The sequence below is a fragment of the Phocoena phocoena genome, chromosome 17 (genome assembly GCF_963924675.1).
Source record: "Phocoena phocoena chromosome 17, mPhoPho1.1, whole genome shotgun sequence".
Classification (NCBI taxonomy): Eukaryota; Metazoa; Chordata; class Mammalia; order Artiodactyla; family Phocoenidae; genus Phocoena; species Phocoena phocoena.
This window is the reverse complement of record NC_089235.1, coordinates 6397216-6423938: the sequence shown is the minus strand read 5'-3', so window position 1 is coordinate 6423938 and position 26723 is coordinate 6397216. Positions and strand designations below refer to the sequence as shown.

General features: G+C 39.5%; 1 protein-coding gene across 2 annotated transcripts; it reads right to left on the bottom strand.

Annotated features, from left to right (window-relative positions):
* On the bottom strand, positions 1-26326 carry UBXN2B (UBX domain protein 2B). 2 transcript variants are annotated; one of them, XM_065895560.1, is made up of 8 exons: positions 26240-26326; positions 20625-20728; positions 15269-15419; positions 12150-12233; positions 10443-10552; positions 7131-7268; positions 1135-1296; positions 1-163 (listed from the first exon to the last, which is right to left on the bottom strand). In XM_065895560.1, exons 1-8 carry the CDS (start codon positions 26324-26326, stop codon positions 1-3), a joined length of 999 nt encoding a protein of 332 aa, XP_065751632.1. The 2 variants fall into 2 exon arrangements, with proteins under 2 accessions (XP_065751632.1, XP_065751633.1); XM_065895561.1 differs by lacking the exon at positions 7131-7268.
* Positions 26327-26723: the final 397 nt, after the last annotated feature.

The following is a 26723-nucleotide window of genomic DNA, read 5'->3' as shown; positions in this document are numbered from 1 at the left end:
TCATTTTAGTTGCTGGAGTATCACAGTGTTAAGAATATCTGCTTCTTGTAGTGTCAGGCTTTCATCTGTTAGCTCTTTGTTTGGAAATGAAGTCACGAGAATAAAGTCAAGAGTTGCAAATTCAGGACGGGACTGTACAATAAAGTCCCGAACATCCAGGATCCTGAAGAAATAAGATAAAAATAATTTGTGATACAAAAGTTTTATTGTCAGTTAAGCTTTTAGCTAAAACTAGATAATAAAAAAAAAATCACACAATTCTTATCCTTACTTAAATGTGTTGTAACCTGCTTTAATTTAATTTCAATGGATGGATTTACCTTGGCTTTACGGTAAAATGGGAGGATTAACTTTGGAGCGCACCTGACATTTACTCTCACTGTAAACAGACACAGTCTATAGGTGAGTCATGCATCAGAGAAATGTCAACAATGTTATTACACTACAGGGCCTATTTTTTCAGAGTATAAAATATCTTAGCAGCACATGACCCAGAAAAAGGTACCTCAGATGAGCCTGTGTCAGTGTGACACAGTCTATAACTATGAAAAGTGTAAGTTATAAAAATAATTTAAAAAAGTACTCTCACATATATACAGTAGCTCAACTAAGATCATAAATGTATCTCTTAGTGGGATACAATGAACAAATGTGTTATTAGCACAACAAATGTACAATGAATGTTAAAACGGCATTTAAAACTGTTTATTTGAAGTACTTGGTAAGAGCACAATTAAACTTTATTTACACTATAAATTTGTGTTATAAAGAATTTGCTATGTAGAAAGTTAATCCTAATCAGGGTTATCATAAATTTTTAAAGAAGTCCAAATCAGGTTTTACTAAAGCAAAGCAAATCTGATTCAACTTCTCATGGTTTTAGCAATGGTGCAAAACTATAGCTTTTAACAATTTTCTTTATTTTTGAGTGGTATCTGCATTTGCACCAGTATTTGGACAGTTTACAGAGGATGTTTAAGTACTAAGTGCTTCACTTCTTACTCACAGCTGTTATTCTCTTAAAATTTTTGTTTTCTGTCAAAAACTTACTTCAAAAGTAAATGCAAAGAATTTCCTATTCTTCACTACTCAAGCTGCATCCAATTTTACAAAGATAAGTCACCCCAAGCTTACCTGTGTGTGCTATTGAATCTTTGTATCAAACGGCTCCCGTCTGCTAACCTGATCTGAATTTTGGTCGTTGGCACGGAATCATCAATAAGAACAACTGCATTAAGTAGTGACTTCTCCTCTTCTTCTGGGGAGGAAGGCGTACTGACTATTTCAGGTGTGAGGCTAAGAAAGAAGAACTAAAGAATCAGGATGTAAATCTGAACACATAAGATGCACAGCAACCTGAAGACAGTAGAACGAACACTTAGACTTTCACCTGACCTCCAGTCATCCCGCCGTGGCTTCTGCCCCAGTGGGGACACGGCTTCCTTGGGGTCTCCTATTCTTCCACCTTCTTTCATTATATGAAAATTACCTTGGGTCCTATGATTCTGATTTAGTTTATCCAGCCTCTTTTGAAAGCCTAACTCTGTATTCCTTCCTCCCCAATCCCTTTGAAATTTCCTGAGACTGTTCAGCACAATGGTCTTCGGTCAGAAACCTGAGGAGCAACTTGGAGTTAACGTCCAAGACTGACCATGAGCACAGACAGATTTGGTTTCAGATCCCAGCTTTGTCAATTGTGTGAACTCAAGTACCTAAATTAATCTCTCTGAATCCCAGTTCTATCACTGATAAAATGGGGGGGGGGATAATAACATGTCATGTAGGTCTGTTATAGTAAGTCCTTCATGTAGTGCTTGGAACAGTGTTTCAAGAGGTATCAGCTATATTTGTACGTATCATCAGCACTAAGCTATCAACTTAAACGCAGTCGATATTACTTTAAAAATCTGCTTTAGGTAGTTACTGCTTTACAACAGAGTAGTTCCTAAGTGTGAGTGAGAAATGAAATTTAATATATGGTGATGAATTTATAATGAACCTTGTGTGATACAATCTCTTACCACTGGACCTTGGTTACTAGTGACCACAGTGCCTTCTAACGCTAGCAGGATGGCCCATCATTGTAAGCCGAAAGCGAATCTCAAAAATAGAGTGCTCTTTTGATTAAGCAATTAAAACAAATTAAAAGAAATTTAGAAATTCTTCATAGACATCAAATCTTAATCCTCTTTCAGTCATCCTGTGGGATTCTTTGATAGCCTTGATGTTGATTCTCTCAAATACCGGGACTTTGATGACTCCCTATAAATGACTGTCTTTTGAAAAAAATAAAATAAATATATATTTATCAGTATAAAAGTCCTATGAGCATCTGTGCTTTAGTCTAGTGGAAACCTAGCTCATCATGACTCCAACTCCCACCCAAAAACTTTCTCAGCATATCTGGCAAAGTGGTAAAATTAACTGGTACTTACTGCTAACATTTTGCCTTTCCTTAGCTACTTCCTGACACATATTTTAGAACTAATTTCAGAATGCATATGATAAAGAAATGGAAGAGGAGAAAATGATGATCTGCAGTCACTGTTCAGGTAGTATTAAGGAATTTCCTTTCAAGTTTGGAACTGAGGACTGAAACAGCTGCACCGCCAAGGTGGGTTATTCTGCAACAGTCCAGTGTCCCTTACACAGGGAAGGGGGACGAAACCCAAACAGGGCACGGGAGTCAGTGAGCATAAAGGGCCTCTTCCCTCTCCCTTTGCATCCTTATAACCAGGTCTACACACTGTCATCACCACCACCAGCACAGCCTCTGCAGTATCTGCTATTTCATTTAGATCCTGGAGTGAGGGAGGCACTGTTGCTTAGTGGGCAACAGCACGGATGCAGGGGCCCGACTCTGGGATTGACTCTGCCACTTATTAGACGTGTGACTCTGGGCAGGTCACTTAACCTCTTTGTGCTCAAGGGCTGGAATGGCCTTTCGAGATAATTAAGGCCAACCACATCATTTTATAGGAAAGGAAAACTGAGTCACAGAGATTGAAAGATACCCTCAGAGTCAGAGAGACAGGCAGTGAACAAGCTGGTTAGTGTGTTGACAAAAGCTAGGAAGGAAGAAAGACCATTCTATAGCTGTTAGATCTGCCTCTCAGGAAAAAGTACTCAACCTGTTCTTTTTGTCCCTGGCTCTCCTCAGTTTGTGAGATCACTCCAGTTTTTAAAATATAATTTTATTTCTTTCAATGAATTTGAAATAAAAAAAATTTGGAATAATGAAAACAAGAAGTCATATGAACTTTAACATTTAGCTCTCAGTCACGGCTGCGTGTTATTTCAAACTTTCTCCTCATCATTCAATTTATCAAGCCACAGTGACATTTTTAATATACTGTATGTATGTTTCAAGAATTAACATTAAAAAGAAAAATTTTTTAAAAAGGAAAAGAAGAAAGTTAATTGATAAAACGAGCTTTCTAGGCAAACTGGAGGAAAGGATGTAGCTTGTAAGGGGAGTGATTCCCTCAGACCCATCTTCTTCAGACTTAAAAGAGGGTGGTGGGGATGGATGTAATAAACTCAGAGGCTAAGAGGAATGTATTAAGAAAGCTAATTCTTGTCAGGCTCTGTTTTGCCAGCAGAGCTGCTGCGAGTGAAGGGCAGGGGTAGAACGGGAGCTGTGGGAAAGCCGGGCACGTCCGTGCTCAGCCGTCTGGGGGCAGGAGAGGGGCAGCCCGCCTGCCCAGCACGGGCGCGCGGGTGTCCCCAGAAGCACCGACTGCACAGGGCAGACAGATCCAGTGGCTGTGCAGTCAGGCAAGGGGCTGCAGAACCGCTGGTCAGAGAATGAAGCAGAGGCAGCAAGGAAGGGGCTGTGAGACGTTAGAGAAGAGGGCCCTCCAGGGCCCAGGGACCAAGGCGCAGGCACACCTCAGGCGTAGTGGCCGGACTCGGAGCAAACGGCAGCTTGTGGACGCACAGTGTACCAGACAGGCAGTGACTGTGCTGAAGCAGAGAGAGATTTACTTCATTTCATGATCCACATCATCACACACGCCAGCTCAAAAGCCTACGGTGAACACCTGTCAGAAGTGCCAGCCCTGCCCGTCAGAAACGCTGCTGAGGTTTTCTAGCTCTACCTGGCTCACCAAGCTCATTTTTAGTAAATAACTGTATTGCTCTACTATCAAAAATTTGTAGTTTTACACCTATGGTTTGCTTGCTCCTATAATATTACATGAAGGTACTGGGTAATATTTCTATAGCATTTAGGTTTACCCCATTTTATTGTGGTCTACAAATAAGTCAATTTCCACCTATGTAAAGTTCTGTTTGCAATTAGACTGCCAACTATGGAAGACAATGGAATCATTTCTCATTCTGTTTTGTTTGCTTCTTTTTAATTACTTCTCTGTTCAGTAAATAGTTGTCTGGAACTCTTGGGAAATAAGCCATTTTAGAAAGTTACTTTCTGAATAGAAGAAGGCTGACTGTTAGAACTTTTATGTTTTAATATGTTTCTTAACGTGAAGCCCTCTAAAATGCTCTATGCAATCCTTCACCTTCTTAGAATATACATAGCCAACTATTCCGCATCTGGACCCATGTACATCACACAGGCTCACACCACCACGCTCATCTCCTGTGTAAATATTCCGTGCATCAGAAGCTGGAAATTCTAAAGACTACATTTCTCAGACTCCCTTGCAGCTAGGATTTTGTAGGATTCCACCCTTCCATCAAGCAAATAAATACATACTTGTACGGTGAAAGTTAAGACCGTGGCGTGGAGATGATGCAGCTCTTCTGGTCCCCAAGGTCCTGGAGGCATCTGACTCTCCCAGTGCAGTCATGATGGGGTGTTCTAGCTCTGGGCCCCAGCTCCACAGGCTCTGAGCAACTGATGGGGCACAGGAGGTGTTTTCTCTAGAAAGTTCTGTTTGCTTCTCCTGTCTAAGGAAAGCTTGGTTTGCTATCTCTTCCAGAAATTCTATAAATTATTCAAGGCTCTGTAAGACAACCCTTACTATTTAATCTAGCAAATGGATTCTGTTTTCCATAATCAAAAACCCTGACCAGTATGGCTAATGATTAACACAGCATTATCACCACTTATCTTTGCCATTCTTCCTTCATCATTTTCTCCTTTTTTTATTGTCATTTTCTCTAGTTATTTCCCTTATAAGTAAAAAGGCTGGGCTTTGTAAGATACTATAATCAATCAGATAATAAATCATTATTTTCATGAGTTCAAACTGCCAATTATAATCATTGGGTCTTCTTAGCTATCTTCCCTTTAGGCAACCTTCTTCAATTTCAGTTCTAGGTTTACTATACAACTGACCCTTGAAAAACACGGGTTTGAACTGGGCAGGTCCACTTACGCATGGATTTTCAACAGCAAATGCTATTACAGGATCTATAATATAGAGTACTACACGATCTGAGGATGGGGAGTCGTGGATACAGAGAGCCAATTATAAGAGGAGTTTCGACCACTTGGAGGGTCAGCACCCCAAACCCCCGTGTTGTTCAAGGGTCAACTGTACTTCTACTAACAAAGATATGCATTCTAACTTTAATTCTTGGTCATACACTTAAATAATAGCAAAAGAAAGCATATGAAACAAAGAGATGACTGGGCATTTAACCTGTGTTTTAATTAAAAATCATAATCTCAATAAATATTAAGTAAAAAATGAGAAGTGCTAGAAAATATTAAAAAACTATCTGGGGGTTGTAGTTATTAAAAAAAAGGCAGGAAGAAATAGGACAATTCAGGAGAAGCCTGACTGTGTTGAAAGTAAAGAGAGATGAGGGAGAATTTCCAAGTAGACCTGTCCGTAAAAAAGTAAGGTCAACACATGTTCCTGTATTCTCTACATGTCTCAGAAATAAGCCTCGAATGGGAGAAAAGGATGCAGAAAGGGAGACTTGAGAAATGAAAGACAGGTGCAGAGAGCTGATACTGAATTCTTTCCTATGTTGAGAAATGAGAGGGGAAGAGAGAACTGGTGTGCACAAGGCAACTGAAAAGAACTCAGAAGGGAAGGAATCACATGAAAAGGAACAAAGGGTGCACAAAAGGGTATGTTGGAAACATGGTCAAGGCCGCAATTCAGCATGCCACCTGCAGTAACCTGTGGACAAATGGAGGGTCATGTTTACCAGCACATGTAACAAGCTTTATGAAGAGGCAAGCCGTGGCTATTATAAAGGTGTCCACTCGTACATTATAACACGCACACTGGTTTCTAAGTTGTGCTCGGCAAAGTCCTAGGTTCTTTGGAAATGTCTGAGGCAATTCCCTCTTCCTGCAATAACAGGAGTTCTCTATGTGTTCCCATAACTTGAAGAAAGAGTTTGGCTCCTTAAGATATATCGAAAATAACCAACTTAAGCCCACCGCTTTGGCTTCAAGAGCTTAACAATTACCTACGGCAGACAGGGATGCTTACAGCTGTGATCTAAGATACCTACTGTTTTATCTAATCAACAATTCCCCCTGTGAACCCACGTAATCGTAATCAGAAAGAAGCAGGATGGCACAGTGGTAAAAAGCACAGACTTGGGGGGCCAGAGTGCCCAGTTTGAAGCTCACACACTAACCACTTCCTCGCTCAGTCACCCTGGGCAAACTGCTGCATCTGCAAATGGAGTGATAACAGGATCGACGCCAAGGAGCTGTTGTAAAGATGAAATGAGGTAATGACTGTAAAAGTGCTCTGAGGGGGGCTTTCCTGGTGGCGCAGTGGTTGAGAGTCCGCCTGCCGATGCAGGGGACACGGGTTGGTGCCCCTGTCCGGGAAGATCCCACATGCCGTGGTGCGGCTGGGCCCGTGAGCCATGGCCGCTGAGCCTGCGCGTCTGGAGCCTGTGCTCCGCAACGGGAGAGGCTGCAACGGTGAGAGGCCCGCGTACCGCAAAAACAAAAACAAAAAAAAAAAAAAAGGGGGGGGAAAAACGTGCTCTGAGGGCCAGGAATGTGGTAACTGCTATCTAAGTATCACCTATTAATATTATCACCAGATTGGCACATCTAATTCCATCAGCAAGGTCTTCACGGTTTATATTTTAGTTTTTACTTCCCAGGTTACTTTGCTTTTCTTGATCTCAAAGCAGATTCATGTTGAACAAAGACAAGCATTTTCCTCATTTTAGGGCTTTACCTCCCAAGTTTTTGTCCTTCTCCACTGAAAGCCTTGAACCTCAGTCTAGGTTTTATGTATTCTTCATCGTGATGATCCTCCATATCCAGATTCACGTGGCCTCTGTGAACCAGCCGCTGAAGCTCCAGGGGAATCTCTCTTAAAAAAAGAAAAACCACAGTGAGATACCACCTCACACCTGTCAGAATGGCATTAATCAAAAAGAACACAAATTAACCAATGTTGGAGAGGATGTGAAGAAGAGAACCCTTGTGCACTGTTGGTGGGAATGTAAATTGGTGCTGCCACTGTGGAAAACAGTATGGAGGTTTCTCAAAAAACTAAAAATAGAACTACCAAATGACCCAGCAATTCCACTCTTGAGTATATATCCAAAAAAACACAGAAGCACTGATTCCAAAAGATGCATCCACCCCAATGTTCATTGCAGCGCTATTTACAATTGCCAAGATATGGAAGCAACCTAAGTGTCCATCAACAGATGAATGGATAAAGAAGATGTGGTACATATATACAATGGAATATTACTCAGCCATAAAAAAGAATAAAATCTTGCCATTTGCAGCAATATGCATGGACTTAGAGGGCATTGTGCTAAATCAAATAAGTCAGAGAAAGACAAATACTGTATGATGTCACTTACATGTGTAATCTAAAAAAATACAACAATCTAGTGAATATAACAACAAAAAAAGAAGCAGACTCACAGATATAGAGAACAAACTAGTAGTTACCAGTGGGGTTGGGGGGAATATTGAGCTAGGGGAGTGGGAGGTACAAACTATTAGATGTAAGACAGGCTACAGGGATGTATTGTACAACCCAGAGAATATAGCCAATATTTTGGAGTAACTGTGAATGGAAGGTAACCTCTAAAAATTGTATAAAAATAAAATAAAAATTAAAAAAAAAGAAAAAGGTTTTAGTAAACTTTTTGAAAAATGAGTCTACACTGTTGAGATTGTGATAGTTAAGCTGTGAATTGAAAACAGCAATTTTTGCTTAATTTATAATTTAAAAATTTCTGTGATGATTGACTACTTCTTGTAGATCTTTCTTCCTTAAAGGTACATCCATCATATTATTCCTTAGTGATTCTCAACATAGGGATTTTGTCGTCACAGGGAGGCTGGAGTGCTTCCGACAGAAGGCCAAACTGTAGGGAAGCAATTTATACCTAAGTCGGCATGAGAAAATCCCGGACATAACAGTTAATGTGAACATTTATCTCTAAACACCCTGGAGGAAGTTTGGAAATTTGACAGGGGTGATTTTGATTGTCATGTGATTCATGCATGCTGCCCTCCCTTAGGGTCAGGATCAGGGCAGGAGATGTTCTGTCTCGGGGTCTCAACTTACACAATGAAGACTTGTCGGGGGTTCCACAGAACCACTGAGGGTCCCACCAGGGGGTCACATGGATGACAAGGCTGTTTATAATGCCTGAGCCTAAAACCTAAGGCTTAGGCTCTATCTTACATATAAGCAAAAAAAAAAAATTTTTTTTTTTTTTTTGGAATTGTATAAATATGCTTTGAACTTTTCAGGAACTCATCTGCCATATAAACAGAAGGCACATCACACTTTGTCTTGTTTGGAACTGTACCAAGTGCCTGACTGCAATGCCACTTATAGTAATTAAGTTGCCAAAGTCACACACCTCATTATTCTGTTTTTTGCATGTCGCATCTACATGAAAAGTGCACACAGGTGCAGTCTAGGTCAGTCTATCTGTCTACTTTGTTATGTCTTCTGGTGTAATCATACCTAGGCATTAGACGTTGAAATATGTTTAGTTTTATAATAAATTACCTTCCTTTACTTCTTCACCATATTTAAGATAAATTATATGTTTCTAGAAATAATATGCACAGATTGATTATGTTATCTATAAATTCTTCTTTGAGGATAGTGAAGATAGTGTTACAAAGTATTTGTTATAAAAAAGGAACAATGATTATACAGCTGACAACCACTATCTGACGATCATTTTTTTCAAGGAGTCGTTTCTAAAATCGTTCTTGATCATAATTTGTACTTGAGGATATGGTGTAGCTCAAATGAAAAAATTCTCTTAGTATACCATGACTGACCACTAGCCTACAACGTCCGTCGAGTATTTTCATTTAATAATAAATTCGTTTTGATCTATATTATAGCACATTCATCATCACGTTCTTTTCTTCCTCCATCTGGAAGTAAGCGTCATTTCAGCAGTCATGTTGACCTTTACTCAGCAGATGAGCGCTTCCCCCACCCAGTGGCTCCCAAGCTCAGCCCAGTGACTGCAGGTTTCCAAGTCCACAGCACTGACTTCAACTCTTACCCCTCTATTTGCCACCAGCATACACTGCTTCCCGGGTCAGCTTCCCACCTTTCTCAATGACCTCCCTCCCGCTTACAGCATTTCTTGCTTTTCTTTGGTATTCTGACATTACTTTTGTAGAATTCAAATACAAAATCCATGCTGATTAGTTCTAAAATGCCTTTCCTTTCGAGTTCCTTGCCCACCTCAACTCCGATGAGTTCCCATCTCCACTCCACTTCAGCCACTCTCCCCGGACAGATTTCCTCACTTGGAAAAGCCCCACCTTCAATTCCTGGATGGAGTGTAACCTCCTGCTCCAGCCCCTTCACTGCTACTTATATCTCCCAGTTCATGGCCAACCTGACACCTTTCTTCAGTTGTATTTCTGCTTAGGGATGATCACACTGTCAGCTCGTGAAAGCACAATGCAGAAAAGCTTTTATAATCATAGCAAAATCACTTGATTCCTCGTCCTTTAGCCAGAAGGCCTGGTGAGTTATTTAGATGGGTCGGAGCCCTGTAAATCTGGTTTACTTTCACAAAGTATAACTTCAAACTCACCTTTTGAAATCTTCTGCCAGCAGCAATGCCACTTTAAAAGCTTTCTAATATAAGTTGCTGAAATTCAGGCATACATGCAATGAATCACCCCTGTCAGCAGTGAGCAGGACAGTGGCTTAGTGGATGAGCAGCTACCTGCTAATCAATTCACTAATTTATTACATTACAATACCTCTGCTCAGAATTGGGGCCATAGCTTCACTGGATTTTAAAAGGGACCAATGACCACTGCTCCCCTCCAGCAAGTTAAGAACCACTGACATACAGATAGCAACATGTCCTTTATATACTTAAATATATCCTTCCCCCCAGCAACCACTTACAGAATATATTCCAGTATCTCACTCTTGAAAACCAGTAGAGCACTATTGAACGGCGTTCTGTTTACAAGAAAAAGAAGTTCCACCCTCAGTAACAAATAGAACCCAAGTAACACATCTTACCCTCTCTTAACGGACTCCAGAAACTGAGCATTTGTTGGGTCACTGTAAGGTCTCAATTCTCCATCGTCTAAGCTGAAACCATTGCTCCACAGTTTAAGCAAAATCTGAACCTTTTGAGCGTAGGAAAAAAGAAATACAAGAACGCGTCTGCATTAAATAATTTTAATTTTCAAATGTGATATTTATGATTTACTTTATTTAAAATATAGAGTTATTTGTACTATTCTTTTTTTTTTTGCTGTACGCGGGCCTCTCACTGTTGTGGCCTCTCCCGTTGCGGAGCACAGGCTCCGGACACGCAGGCTCAGTGGCCACGGCTCACGGGCCCAGCCGCTCCGCGGCATGTGGGATCTTCCCGGACCAGGGCATGAACCCGTGCCCCCGGAATCGGCAGGCGGACTCTCAACCACTGCGCCCCCAGGGAAGCCCTGTACCATTCTTTATTCAGCTGAAATAAAGGTATAAACGAAGCCACGTGTGAGATCTATATTTAGCTTAATGAACTGACAATGGCTGAAACAGCAAAGGTCCCATCGCTGGACCCTGGCTTTGAAGTACAATTATTTCCCATTCACTGAGAAGACCAAAGTCCTGAGAGCATCCAGCTGCCACTCCACACCCACCCTTCTCCATCATCTCTGTCTTCTTTCTTTTTTAACATCTTTATTGGAGTATAATTGCTTTACAATGGTGTATTAGTTTCTGCTTTGTAACAAAGTGAATCAGCTATACATATACATATGTGGCTGCTTCCCACTAGCTATCTATTTTACACTTGGTAGTGTATACATGTCCATGCCACTCTCTCACTTCGTCCCAGCTTACCCTTTCCCCTCCCCATGTCCTCAAGTCCATTCTCTACATCTGCGTCTTTATTCCTGTCCTGACGACCCTAGGTTCTTCAGAACCTTTTTTTTGGTTTTGTTTTAGATTCCATGTATATGTGTTAGCATATGGTATTTGTTTTTCTCTTTCTGACTTACTTCACTCTGTATGACAGACTCTAGGTCCATCCACCTCACTACAAATAACTCAATTTTGTTCCTTTTTATGGCTGAGTAATATTCCACTGTATATATGTGCCACATCTTCTTAATCCATTCATCTGTCGATGGACACTTAGGTTGCTTCCATGTCCTGGCTATTGTTAATAGAGCTGCAATGAACATTGTGGTACATGACTCTTTTTGAATTATGGTTTTCTCAGGGTATATGCCCAGTAGTGGGATTGCTGGTCTACCCATCTTCTTCTCTGCTGCAGAGCTTAACTATTTATGTCAGGGGGCCAGACGGAACCTCCAGAGACCCTCCAAGGCTAAACTATACATGTTTAAAATGGAACACAACTCCGAAATTTCAAAAGGCAAAAACAAAGAATGACTTTAAGCATTTCTATGTTTATAACTCAGCTAATTCTATATCATGATGGTATGTCATTTATAATAATTATTATAACATATATGTAAGCTCATTTTGACAGTGAGTCACACATTCTTTCAACAAATAGTTATGTATCTCTGAGTGCAAGGCACAACTGAGATATAAAATACAAAATTTAAGTATGAAAACTTACACATAATTATAAGTCCTTTTAATCCATGCTTCAAAAAATAACAGAACAAAAAGATTATTAATTTTTAATTTTATAACAAACAGTAGTAACTAGAGGCAAAAATCTACAATTTTTCATTTTCTTTCTGTACGTACATCTTGCAACTGATTTTCTCCATAGATGTATTCAGACCGCTTACAAAAGGAATTACCCAATCTGTATCCTCCACCTGTAAAAGACTAAAACACACACATAGCAAATGAGCTAAAAATTCACTGAGGCTTATCAAGCAAAATGGTATGATAATGTGTGATAATATATTTTAAAACTATATCAATTATAATTAGCCAAACTGGTTTATACTTTGCAGGAAATTTTTATATTAAAATAAAGGTCTTATATTACAGAGAGGTATACTCTAGTAAGAAATTATGTTTCTTCCCACAAAAACATTAATGACTCAGAAGCTGAAATAACTTAGGCCAATCTTAAACTAAGAAATGCATTTATAAACTGAAATAATATTTTCAAGTAGAAACAGATGTTAAAAACCCACCTTTAATATTTTATGACAAGTCTTATAATAATTATAATTCTTGAATCATATTTCACAAAGTAAATAAGAGTTTCATAGAGAAAGGAAGAATTTTATAAATGAGTATAAATTACCCTGAAGAAAAGCTCCATACTTATAAGCTGCTTTGATTCAACTGTAACAAATCAACTAGACTGTAGTTTTTGTTTTGTTATACTAATTACAACGTCTTCTATTTTTCAGGTAATATAGCTTATGAGGTAAAACCGCTGTTTCTTTTAATCACCATTTATATCATAAATGAGCTATTAATCATCACATTGCTTTCCTTTCTACAGACTAAATTATATCAATCCTATATTTTTCTTACAGAATTGGAGAACTTGCAAGAACCAAAATTACCTGAGACTTAACTGAAAGAGAATTTCAAACTGTGGGTAAAGAACGAAATGAAAACTAAAATTTAAGTTTCATTTAACAAAAGCGGTTCTGAGCAGTGGATGACCCTCACAATTACCAGACAGGCCCCCTAGGCACACTGGACACCTACTGAGCCATAATCCCTGAGGCCACATGGTGGTTTAGAAAACCTCCCAAATGATTTTGATGAGGGAACTCAGGTTGGGAAATGAGGATTATAAGAATATATGACAATTATACACAAAAAGATACTTGAAGTCCTCTTTGATATACCAGTACTCTGCCAGCTGCCATAGTTATAAAAGCTGTATAAAAGTTTTATAGGAATTTAAGGCACAAGAACAACTCAATCGAGAAAGGAGAGCCTTTCAACACACAATCGTGAAGCAACTGGACCTCCATAAGGAGAATAATGAACCTCGACGTAAACCTTACAGAAAGTTAACTCAAAATGAATCGTAAGTTTAAATGTAAAAAGAAAAACGATAAAAAATGTTCTAGATAACATGAAAGAAAATCTTCCGGACCTATAGTTAGATGAAGAGTTCTTGGACAAGATACCAAATACATAAAAGAAAAAAAAAAGGATAAACTGGCCTTTATCAAATTGAAAACTTTTGCTCCGTAACAAATCCTGGTAAGAGGATGAAAAGACAAACTACAGTCCAGGAGAAACTATCTGCAGACCACATATCTGACCAAGGACTCATACCTATTAAAATACATACAGAACTCTCAAAAGTCAACAGTAACAAAACAAACAATCCAACTAGAAAATGGGCAAAAGTCCGTTTACTGAAGAGGATAATAAAGATAATGGCAAATAAACACATGAAAAGGTGTTCAATATCACTAGCCATTAGGAAAATGCAAATCAAAACCACAGTGAGTTATCACTACACACCTATCAAAATGGCTAAAATTATAAACAGTGATATTACCAAATGCTGGCAAGGATGTGGAGAAACCAGATCCCTCATACACGGTGGAAAACGGTTTGGCAGTATGTATATGTATAAACATATACATACCCTTCGACCAGGCAGCTGCACTTCTAGGTATTTATCCCAAAGAAATAAAAACTAATTTACATACAAAACACGACTGCTCACAGCAGCTATATGTCTGCCTTCCTTCCTTCCTTCCTTCCTTCCTTCCTTTTCTCTCTCTCTCTCTTTCTATCCATTTCGTTAGTTAGTTGTGCTGGGTCTTAGTTATGGCAGGTGGGCTCCTTAGTTGCAGCGTACCAGCTCCTTAGTTGAGGCATGCGATCTCTTAGTTGTGGCATGCACGTGGGATCTAGTTTCTAGCCAGGGATTGAACCCGGGCCCCCTGCGTTGGGAGCACGGAGTCCTAACCAATGCGCCACCAGAGAAGTCCCAGTAGCTGTATTTCTAATGGCCAAAAACTAGAAACACCTAAAATTTCCCTCAATAAGTGAAGAGTTAACAAACTGTGGTACATCCACGCCATGAGCGCTACTCAGGAATAAGAAAGAAGGATCTACTGATACACTAAATAACTGATGGATCTCAAGGGCTTAAGCAGAGTGGAAAAAAAGCTATTCCTAAAAGGTCACATACTGTACGATTCTATTTGTATAACATTCTCGATATTACAAAATTACAGAGATGGAGAACAGATTAGTGGTGGCCGGAGGTCTACTGAGGGTGGGGTCGGTGGCAGTGACTCTAAAGGGGGCCACCAAGAGGAGACTGTTGTGATGACAGACAGCAACCAGATCGAGAAGGTCACTACACGAACCTACACCTGTGATAAAATGACACAGACCTACACACAAACCCTGCACCAAGGTTAAATTCCTACCTTTGGGACTGAACTATAATTATGTAACAACCGCTGGGGGAAACTGGGTGAAAGGTGCATAAGACCTCTCTTCATTCTTTGGCAAATTACTGTGACTCTATAATTATTTCAAGATAAAAAGGTAAACAGAGAAGTTTTATAGAAATGTTAAGAAACTGCCTCAACTTTCGACCGTTAGTAGAAAGATTATATAGACATAGAAAAATAAAACAAATATTTGAAACAAATATACAGTTAGAAAAACAATGTTTGCAACTAATATAAAAATCTTTAGGAGATCAAATATATAAACAGCAAATTTAGTTTTTTTTTAAACTTTAATGTTATACTGCTTTTATATTTTATTTATTTATTTTATGCCTTGGCCACGCTGGGTGGCATGTGGGAACTTAGTTCCCTGACCATGCCCCCTGCAGTGGAAGCTTGAAGTCAACCACTGGACCACCAGGGAAGTCCCAATAGCATATTTAGTTTAAAAAATTCAGCCCTTACCTTAGATTTGTCATCACTCGAAGCTCTTGTGGCTTCATCCAGAGGGACAGCCCCATGTTCCCTTGCCTCTTTGAAAAGTTCATTCACAATTTTCCCAGTTGAAGGTCGAACTATATGTAATCCACTGCATTCATGTTCACTTGAATAGAACCTTTAAACATTACAGTTCATGAATAAAGACAGAATACAAACATAAACTACTTTAAGGCAAAAAGCTATACAGTCTTAGGAAATGACTTTTATTTAAAGAGAGCCATTTCTAAGGCCTTTGTGGAAATATTTAATTTTAAAAACGGGATTAAGGAATGAAGTAGTATCAACAGCTTGCAGAGATTTGGTAGCAAATTCAGCATCCCACCTGAGAACTAACTAGTTTGTTTCTTCCTCACTTACCCTCTGTAACTGCTTATCTATCACACGAATCTCTTTGACAGCTGACAACCAGAAGCTAAGCCTCTCCCCCGGAGGAATCCACATTCAGTAGGACCTGGTCAGTGAAGAGACTTCTATATTTAGATACTGTAAATATCTAAATCTAGACCACAGGGCTACACATAGAGTTTACTCCTCAGAGAGTTCTGACTGAAAAATTATAACCTCCCTGTGTTAAAGGTAAATAACTTAGACCACAAACAATTTTCTCAGTGTTAACTATGTAGTGAATAATTTCTTTTCTTTTCTATTTCATAATGGTCCTAGGGAATATAAACATTTCCTTCACATAAATTAGTAACCTATTTTATCTTTCAAGATTTTTTACAATCAAGAATATCAGAAAATATAACCAATGAAATATCAACATGGAGACTTCCAGAATAAGGTGACAATCAAAGCTCATATCCTTGACTACCGATACCCTCCAATTCAGTTCCTAATTTGCACTGAACTGACTCACAAAACAAAGGGGGAAAATTATATCAGCACTGGAGACTAGGAACAGAAGTCACCTTCAAGACTTTCCCAAAATTAGTATATGCAAAACTAAACAGGAAAGGGAAGGGCAGCTCAGCTCTCAATTCACTGTAAGTGGAAGAAAGATCTACATGGAGAACAATGGACACCAGCAGAACCCCACTAACAAGGCCAGCTCACAACTACTGAGGGTGGGGTGGGGTGGGGTGGGATGGATCCAGCTGCTAGCGCTCTGGTCAAGTACACTGAGGACTAAGTTCACCCAGAGCAGGAGCCTCCGGAAGCCTTCCTGCCCAGCAGATACTCAGAGGGCCCAGTACAGACAAGCAAGGCCGAACACTGCCATGGCTGGCTCTTACGACAGGGGTCAGCGTTAGAAGGCGCTTGATAGGAGATGCCTTAAAGGGAAGGGAAGGGGAAGGAAGGGGAGGGGAGGGGAGGGGAGGGGAGGGGAGGAGAAGCAAAGCTTCCTGCTGCAGCTACTCCTGTTGGAGCCCCTTCCCTCCTGTCTCCTGTCCCTAATCTGGCAAAGTACAACGATAGAGTTCCTTTTTCTCAGCCTTGGTGAGAAAGACCTTACAGGAAAAACCTGACGTAGGAAAAGATTTACTAACTTCTTTATGGTCACTGATTTTTTATTACCAGTATAAGAAATCTTTGCCTACCTCAGGGTCTATTTTCTTCTAGAAGTTTTATTGTTTTCCACAATCCATCCTTCTCCTCTTTCATAAGTATGCCTATATACTTGACTCTCCTTCTCTATTTAAATTCATCTATCATCAACGTTTGTCCACTCCCATAGATAGCAACCTCCTCTATACAGAGGACTCTCAAATGTATGTCTTTAGACCTTCTTACTTATAGCCCGGTACTGAACAGAAAAGCACCTCCTTCAATCCAGTTCATCTCTTCCCATTAATGATCACATTTTCCCTGGATACCAGATTAAGAAGCTTTCAGTCTTTCCTCTTTCCCGTTCACTTACTCTCTATATTCCACGTCATCATGTTTCTACAATCAATTCTTTGAAAGTATCCCACACCAGTTTCACCCCTTTCTGCTCCATTCCACTGACACCATCCTAACCTCAAATTTCATGCCCACATTCTCTGGATTACTGCAGCTGTCTTCTTCTTGATTTGTCTCCTTAGTTTGTTCTTCCCATTGCTATTTATCTTATACGGTACTGCCAGACCTACTTTACCAGAAGTATAATAATAATAACCAACATTTATCAACTGCTCATTTAATCCTCATAACAATGGCATTATCCCCACTTTCCAAATAAGAAAACTGAAGCTTAGGGAATTAAAAACACTTGTCCACAGGCAAAACCTTATCAGAACAGAGAGAAAAAAAGATAGAAAACTGAGGTGTGTCTATGTCTAGAACCAAAGCTTTACCGCTCTACTATAGTTTTTATGGTAAAAGCTACAGTGAAAAACATATACTGGCTTTCTCCTGCCTCGCGTACAAGAGCAGCTCTCCTTGGCTGCCAAGGCTGGCCGTGATGTGGCTGCATCCAGGACTGGATGCATAATGTGTGGGCCGGCTGCAAAATGAAAGTAGGAGTCTCCTTGCTCAAAGTGTATTGAGAATTTCAAGACAGTAATACAAAGCGTTAAACCAAGCTCGCGGCCCTTCCCGGAGAGGGGCTCTGGGGGAAGGCTGAGGCTCCACGTGCACGAAGCACACACGGCAGCACCCCGCCCACCCAGCCTCACCTGCCGCGAGGCTACTCACGTTCTGCTGCTCCTTTCTGGCTCGCTCTTGGCATTTTTATTATTTTTTCTTCTGGGCCTATCTTGTTCCTTGTCTTCTGTGCTTACCCACATCCTAATAACCTTTTAAGGCCCAGCTAGGTACCGACACTGTGCTAGACATCTGATAGACTTACTGAATCCTCAAAACCATACTAGTGTCTCATGACTTGTAGGGGACATTTTTTTTTAAGTTCTTACATTTTTGAACAAGAAGACTCACATTTTTAAAGTTCTATTTGTGACAGAGAAGCTTCTGTGGATGAATATGTAAAAGCAGCTGTCAGGCTAACTTCTGTGAGTTTTTCTGTAGATCCTGCCCCTCCTCTTGTAAATTAAAAATAGGTCACACTACGCCTAGAGTACTTAAGTTTCACATTATGTACACAGTGACTTAAAATGACAATGAACAGATGAATGTTTTGATATCTAATGTTGTCCAAGAAGGTGGACCATTAATTAAGACTGTTTTCTGTACCAGACAGAGCGGTAGACATGCAATGAAACCCGGCAGATGTCAATGCTTAATGTGAAGTCAAGGGAACTGCATACTTAGCATTCGAAAATATCACACTTCGCAAGAAGAAAACATTGCCAATAATCTGCTTCACATTGTATTTTAAGCAGATTAAACATAGTATAAGCATCAACCAATATATTTAAGGCAGCTCCTCTTTTTGGATATGTAAATAATTCTAGAAATCAAATCTGAGGCACAAAGTCCTTAAAAATTGCATTATCAAATTATAACTGTTAACGGCAACACTGTTTCAGATAGCATAAAAGAGAAAAAACCACTCATTGAAATATCTTAAGGATTATATTCGAAGAGCAAGGAAAATATTAATACACTAATCTTATTTTAAGAAGTCAAATATTTTGATTTGTTATACCAACAAATTAAGTCATTCAAAATCTGTTCAAACTGGGGAACAGTGGCCAAATAGTTAATGAGTAAAACTTTGGTACATTAATATTTTGAGATCTTTCAAAATTTCAGAGACTGTATAGATTAAGGAAGCAGTTAAAATACAAAATATTATATATATATATGTCTATGTATGTGTGTATAGGCATACACACATACACAAACATACATATTAAATAAGAATTAAATGAAAGGGAAGGATATTCAAACCGTGCCAAGATACCAACCTGCAGATTATAAAGGAAAAACTGTATCTTCCGATGGAGTGGGGTGGTGGTCAGCACCTTAACCAAGTGAACATAGCACCAATAGTGGGAAAACCTGAAACCATATGGCTTCTGATGTGATATAATACATAGCAGAAAACATCACTAACTAGTGTTCTTAACAAATACGTTTAACAAGAATCTAATCGTGAGGAAACAATGACCGTGAATGTGGCACATTTTAAAAGACATCTGGCCCCGGCTCTTCAAAGTCCATGTAATAAGCTTTAGATTATATAGATGAGCTAAATGCAGACAACAGAAAGGTTGGGGAAAATGCTCTGGATTCAGATACCAAACAGGCATCATGAGTGGAACGCATGGCCCTTGGCTGGATCCTAAACCTGAAAGGCTCTAAGGGTACCTGACCATAGACTACGGATTAAATGACTCACGCAACTAGTGCTCATTTTCTAAGGTGTGATATGTTTTCAAGGTTATAAAGGAGTGTGGGCTTCTTCTTAGGGGGTGCAGGCTGAAGCCTCTAGGGATGAAGTGCTATGATGGCTGTAATTTACTTCCAGATGGTCGAGTAAAAGACAGCGTGTGCACCAATGTACTGCTGTATATAACATGTTAACAACTGGTGAATATCGGAGCAGACACAGCATATATTCATTGTCTTTATCTTTGATTATCTATGGATTTTAAAATTTGTAAAATAAAAAGGTGGGGTGAAAATTATAAATATTATTCTTTATTTCCATCCAGGTCCAGAAAGGGATGTCATTTTACCTCCCCTACAGAAAGAAATAAGGTAGACTAGTGACAAACAAAAAAGAAAGAATAACTTCCAGTGAATTTTTCAACTTTTGATAAAAGAACAGACTTTCTGAAAATGAGATATAATGAGAAAATTCAAGTTTCTCCCCAGTAATGAGATTTGCAGTACTAAAGGGACATCGAGGAAAACATTCCTGGAAACAAGAAAACTCATGACAATAAAATATACCTGGTTCTCATCTCTTAAAACTTCACTGTTGGTTGTTTTTATAGTTCAGGGATTTTAACAATAGTAAATACTATCTAGAAGATCATTACTAGATGGGTCATCACCCAACAGAAGGAAAGACAGATTCCTGAAGTTATAGATTCTTAAATGAAGGACTCCATGGATGCGCTTTAAGAAACACACAAACCCTTAAAAACGACTGACAAAATTGTACATAAGTCTTGCTCTGGGGGAGAGGGGGTATAACTTTCATCAGATCCTCAATGAGTCCAATGACTCAAAAAAGAACCACGGTGCCCAAGAAAAATACTATTCAGTATATTATGCTATGTGATGTCTATCAAAATATTAAGTATTTAAGATAATTTTCCCATAAGTTTCTTCTGGCTTTCTGACTATTAAAGTTTCAGAAATAGTATCTAAAAAACATTTATTTTAAGAAGTTATAGTTAAAAATAAATTCCCGGGGCCATTTAAAATAATGTGGGATTAGTGAACTAAAAAGAGATACAAGTTTAAAAACCAAAACAAAACTTACCTTTGAGGTGGTGTTCGTGGGCTTTTAAAGGCTGTAGCGTGAGGTCTATCAGATTTGGAAGCTTTGCATTTCACTTCATCTTCATATAATTCTGCCAAGGCCAACTATAGAATAATAGATTTCTTATAAAGTATAAAAACACTAGAAATAAACCCTTCTACACAATGACAAGTTATGAGTAGAAAATTAACTTGTAACTGAGTAGTAAAGATGTCTAATGAAAAATGAAGGCTGCCATTTCAGAAGATGACTCCCTTCCAAAATAAAACTGCTGCATCTCTCATTTATAAAATGAACCAAAAATGCCACATATAGTAGAATAAATTAAAGTTACAATAATTGTTTAATTACTTTCAATGAACTATTCAACAGTTTCAAAAACTATTTGGTAACAGATCATTTTCAAAGTTGGACCTACAATTCTTTTAAAAATACTTGAAGATGTTTCACACTAATGTCAGTTTGCTCTCATCAGATCCCATAAAAATATTTCACTTAGCTGTTCAAGTTTTCAAAATCTGAGTACATGAAACAATTCCAAAATTATTCTACTTAAAAGTTTACCAGACATATAAATTTCATCAAGTTTAGGAAAATGAGCTTCATTTCAATGAATGATATATACAGTTTATATAACTTTTAGAAAGCAATATTACCAAATTATGCTTTATAGATATATGGCTGGATATCTTCAAAATGAAATAAAGCATGGTTTCTGAAACTGGAATTTTAAGAAATTTTCAAAATATTTCATTATCATATATAAGTTACTTTGTTCCCACTTCTGACTTTCTTGGACAACTCAAAAACTTTCCTTTATGCCCCTTGTGGCTATTTAATTATAATTGGCATGACCATAATCTTTGGAAAATTAAAAAAAGACAAAAAAAATCCCCAAATCCCCCCAAAACCCAGATGAAGTGCTCCTTCTAGAAACATGAGAAATATAAAAACTATCTCCAGGGATTCTTTCCTCAGTAGGAAAAGAAAAATAGGGAACTGGGGCAAAGTTAATTCTCTGCAGATTCCATTAGTCAACCTTTAAAATATGCACACAAGAAAACAAAAATGAGTCTTTATTTTTCCCACCTAATTTTTTACCTCCACCCCCTACACATATGTCAACTTTCATATTTCTAACATGGCAATTTTGCAGGAAATCCTAATTATAAAAGTGCTACGTAGCCTAAAAGGACTTATTAAAATCCTAATTTAGGCTCTAACTGTGTTGGGCAGATTATTTAACTTCTCTGAGCCTTAGTTCCCTCATCTTTTAATGCCTATTAAAACAATACCTTAGAGGTATTACATAATGTATGTGAAGCACAGGCAAGTGCTCCGAGAAGATATTATTAAAAAATGCTCAGCAATGATTGTGTCAGTGTTTCATTTTCCCCAAGGTTTCTTTTCTTCCTGCAGTGTTATCTATATGTCTCCTATGGTCTTTTCCTACTTATCCTCTCCAAAAGGAGAAAACAAAACAAAACAAAAAACCCACCACAAAACAAATGAGAAGAGACAGAGGCAGAGACAGACAGACACTCTGACTACTTCGGCCCAAAGTTTTCAGAAATTTTTACCTCCCTGAAATTTCTTCAAAACCGTATTCCTTTATGGATTTCCTCATGAGCTGATAATATCGCTCTATGAATTACTTTTATGCTATTCCTATTCCCATCAATGAAAATGTTATCTGTATGTCAAAGGGCCATTTCAGCCATCCTTCAAGAAGCCTTTTCTAATTTTCTTAACTAAAGTGGTATTTCTTTTCCAAATCCTTATAGCACATTTATATTAAACATTACATTGTCATCACTTGTGTACTTTTCTTACTATTTCATCCCCCCTACTATAATTTAGGTTTCCCAAATTGTTTTTAACATAGCACATGACAGGCACCCAACAAATTCTTGTTGAATTATGTAGACTACAACTCAGCATGAATCATAAAGAGACACAGATAATGTTATAGATTTCAAAACTGAGATTATATTTGCTATAGTTTTGGACCTTGTTTTTTGCTTTAAGATGATCTGAATAAACCCTGTAAATCAAATAATCTTCTTCTATAAAATAAATGAATAATGCAAACAATGCCTTTTGACTCCATGGAATGTGGAATATATATTAACAAAATAGGAATATGGAGAAAATTACATTATAGCAGGGAGTCCACCTAGCTGAAAGGGCCAAGTTATCACCAGAAAATGAATGATATTTAGAGGGAATTAATGCCAGGATCCATGATGTACCTGAAGCATCATATGGCATAAGTTCATAAGCAAATATTTTAAATAAAGTTAATCTATATTATTTGACATAGCAAATGACACCACATCAGAAGAGGAAATTAACTGATGCACTCGTTGAAACCAGTAGAAAACAACAACAAAATCTCAGTCAAATAAAGAGATAAAAATGTGTGCACTGTGAAGTAAAGATGCACTGTGAATTATCAGGACAGACTTCCATGAGCTAAACAACTAGATTATGAGGTATTTCAATTACACAGAGAGAATAAAGTACGTAAGCCCTGATAATCTTTTCTCTAGAATTTGAAATATGAAGAATGTGAGAAAAGAACCTGAAATTGTGGGTGAGAACATCAAATATATAGCAAAAGATGAAAAGTACTGGAATTCCCAGTCTTAGAGGGACAACTGCCAGAAGGTATAACAGAGATGTTTCAATCTAGAAAAGCAACATCAGCATCACCTGGGGACCCTTGAAAACTGCAGATGCTCAAACCCCAACCTAGACCAAGTGATTTAGAAAATCAGGGGTGGGGTCTGGTGTCCGTGCTTAAACAAGCCTTCCAGGTGACTCTGATGTATGTTAAAATTGAGAACCAACGATATGGGACGCTGACATCAACAGGACGAGGGTACTTGTGACAAGTGCAACACAGTGCCAGACATCTGTACACTTTTCTTACTGATAGAACTCCCCTCTTTGCCCCATCCAAAGCCCACTCTGAACCCTAGGAAGTACTGAAGTTATTAGCCCCAATTCTCCTCAACTCCAACCTATATGGAAACAAAGAAATAAAAACAGAAATCTTTTCCTTTTGATATCATTCTGGAGGAAACCTGGGACAGAAGCATACGATCAAATACCTTAACTGTTAACCCCGTTGTGTGGATGGACTGAGGGGCATGAGAAGAGACAAAGGGCTCTGAAAATGTTCACAAACACTAAGGAACACTGAGGTTTTGGGGGTGAGTACTGTCACTAACAATCCTACACCAAACTTTCCCACTGACTGTTCCCAGTTTTGGAGGAGGAAAGGACCTAGGATCTACTCGCAGTTTGAGATCCACGGGAGATTTCTGAATTTGTGAGTCAGAGGCTCTCGGCGCTGGGAGGCTTTTTGGGAGATGACGATCGATCCATCTTTCCTCTTGTGGTGAATGAGGAAATCTCTCCTGATGTAGATGCCAACAAACCCTACGCTGCATGGCAGCTAAGAAATAGGTACTTAGTGGTACTTTTGCTATTTCCAGTTATACCGTGAAAGACTCTTGGAGCGAGTTGTCAGGAAAGTTAAGGAGTATCTACTGAAAACTGAACCAAATGGGTAAGTCTCAAAATAAACATGGCTAGATTAAACAATAAAATAATCCCCAAATAATCAATATCCAAGAAACCAGCTGGGGAGACAACATCATCCAATTCTTTTAAATCTTTGATACATACTCTATTTCTTCATATGCCATCACTTGGTTGTTTTCAGGTTTCTTTGCAAATTCTTCACATTCTTATTAAATTCTAAGGAAAACACTATGAATACTTAGTGTATTTGATGTTCCAAATCACATTCATAAAAAATCAGTTGTCTACTTAAAACTACCTACCAGGAAGTAGACAGGGGATGGAAAAAAAAAAAACCCAAGAAACCCTATTTTCTAATTGATGGTGGAAAGGAAGGAATTCTCCCAATTGGTGACATCTACCACAATATCTCCAACAATTTATCATATCTTAATCCAGTGGATGAAGTATAAACTTGTCAAGTATCAGGTGATCATTAACCAAGCTGTTCTCATTTTTCACATAAAAAGACAAAATAGATTTAAATTAGAGAAAGGATATTAAGTCACACAGTTTTAAGTTTAATAGCATTAGCATGGACTAACCAGTGAAAATTATAGTATTTTTCTCCTTTAAGGGAAAAAGAACCAAATATTTACTAAGCAAGTCTGATCCAGGATAACATGGGATTGAACAATTTATAGGCATTTCTTTATTTCATCCTTGACACCACCATCACCTCTAGTTTACAGATAAAGACAATGAGGATCAGAGAGGTTAAGACATTTTTCCGATATTCACATAACTACTAAGTGTCAGGGTGGAGATGCAAACCGAAGTTGTTCTGACCAGAAACTCCACTTTTTCCCTGACAGTCCATGCTGCCTCTCAGTGATACTGGTCTTCAGCAGAAAATATGAGGTGGATGAGACCTTCCTGCCCCTTGATTCTGTTTACTGCATCTGAACTGACTATGAACACTGGAACTATTCTACATCGAGTTCATCTCCTAACCTGACACCAATCTCTCCATTCTCCAAATTTGTCATTTTATGCCCTACTTATTTTGGCACTAATTCATACTCTATCTCAAAATGTTCTGTTAAATATATGTGTATCTTACTTCTGCAAAAAATAGGTAGAAATGTCTTTTATACTTCTATGCCCTTCAACAGTGTCCCAGCACCAACTGTGGATTTGAGGTCCTATTTATCTCTGCATTCCCGAGCTTAGCAGTATGTTACACGGCAGGTGGTCATTATATGTTTGTTCAAAGAAATAGAATGAAGGTGTAACAATGAAGTAATAGAACTTTTCTACCAAGGCTTGTGGACTGAATGTCATTTATTTTTAATTACAGCTCCCTACAGAAGTTCACTTTTTGAATTTTATCAATGATCTTACAAAGAGTTAAAAAAAAACAACCTCTAAAATGAGTAGTGCGATGCATCTGGCGGAGCAAGATTTGGTGCGCTGGTATTTAGCTAACTAATGTCAATGTCCTGTAACATTACGAAGTTTTATTTCTCTGTTTCTTATGTGCAATGTTTTCTAGACTGTAAGCTGTTACAACCAGGCTGCGCAGCCGCAGGATGAAATACTTTTTAGTTCACCCCTTTAAAAGGGAAAAGCTATCTGATAAAAAGGAACCCTTTTACACGTAAGTAATCGAGCCACAAACAGCATCCAAGACAGACAAGATCAAACCAGCCCACGCTGTGACTCGACTTCCCCACGGCCACCGCAGAGCTTTCTTCTGCAGTGAGTCTGACCGGAGCATCAACCGGTGAAGCACTCAACTGACCCCTAACCCCCCAAACGCCATTCGACATGAGCAGCTGCTTCTTAAACTGCAAGTGGGGTGGAGGGGAAACGAGGCAGGGGCACCACTGACAGCCGGGCTCGGACACTTGTTTCCACCGACGCCGCTGCCCGGCGCGCCGCCTGGGGCGGACCCGCGGCGCCGGAATCACACTTCGGTCCCCGAGCCGGTCTGGGGAAGCTCGGCCGCGGCCAGGGCGGTTCCACACGCCCCCGGCCGCGCCGTCCCCGACGCCGCGCCCCCGCCCCGCCGCTCGCCGCACCTGCAAGTCCCGCGCGCTCGGGGGCCGCGGCCCCACCGCCCTCGGCCCCTCCTCGCCCGCCTCGCCGCCGCCGCCGCCCTCCGCCATCTTTCACTCGCTCCCGGCACCGCCGCCGCCGAAGCGTCTCCCGCGACTTCCGGGGCCGGTTGCCTGGCAACCGCGGGGCGGAGCGGTCCCTGCGCGTCCCCGCCTCCCCCGGCCCCAGTGCGCGCTTCTTCCGGCGCCCGCCCACCTGTGCGGTCCCGCTTGTTTCCGTAAAGGAAGTTGGCTCAGAATTTCCCCGCCAAGAAGCCTTTGCGTAAACCCGGAGGCTGCTGGGCGCTGGCCTGGAGGGCAGCACGGACTTTCGTGTTCTTTTAACCCCACAGTGAAAACGTCCCTTGGATGTTTCATCTGATGAAAAGTGCCACCGTCCTTTTCCAGTCTCGGTCACATTCTCTCATTTCCTTGCCAAGGACTGGGTGGTACGTCGCCCCCAAAGCGT

Coding starts and splice junctions, on each gene's coding strand:
- UBXN2B (XM_065895560.1), bottom strand. CDS start 26,326: ATGGCGGAGGGCGGCGGCGGCGGCGAGGCGGGCGAGGAGGGGCCGAGG. Junction 15,420..20,624: donor CCACGAACACCACCTCAAAG/GTAAGTTTTGTT, acceptor TAATGTTTAAAG/GTTCTATTCAAGTGAACATG. Junction 1,297..7,130: donor GAAGGACAAAAACTTGGGAG/GTAAAGCCCTAA, acceptor CTTCTTTCTTAG/CCTCACACCTGAAATAGTCA.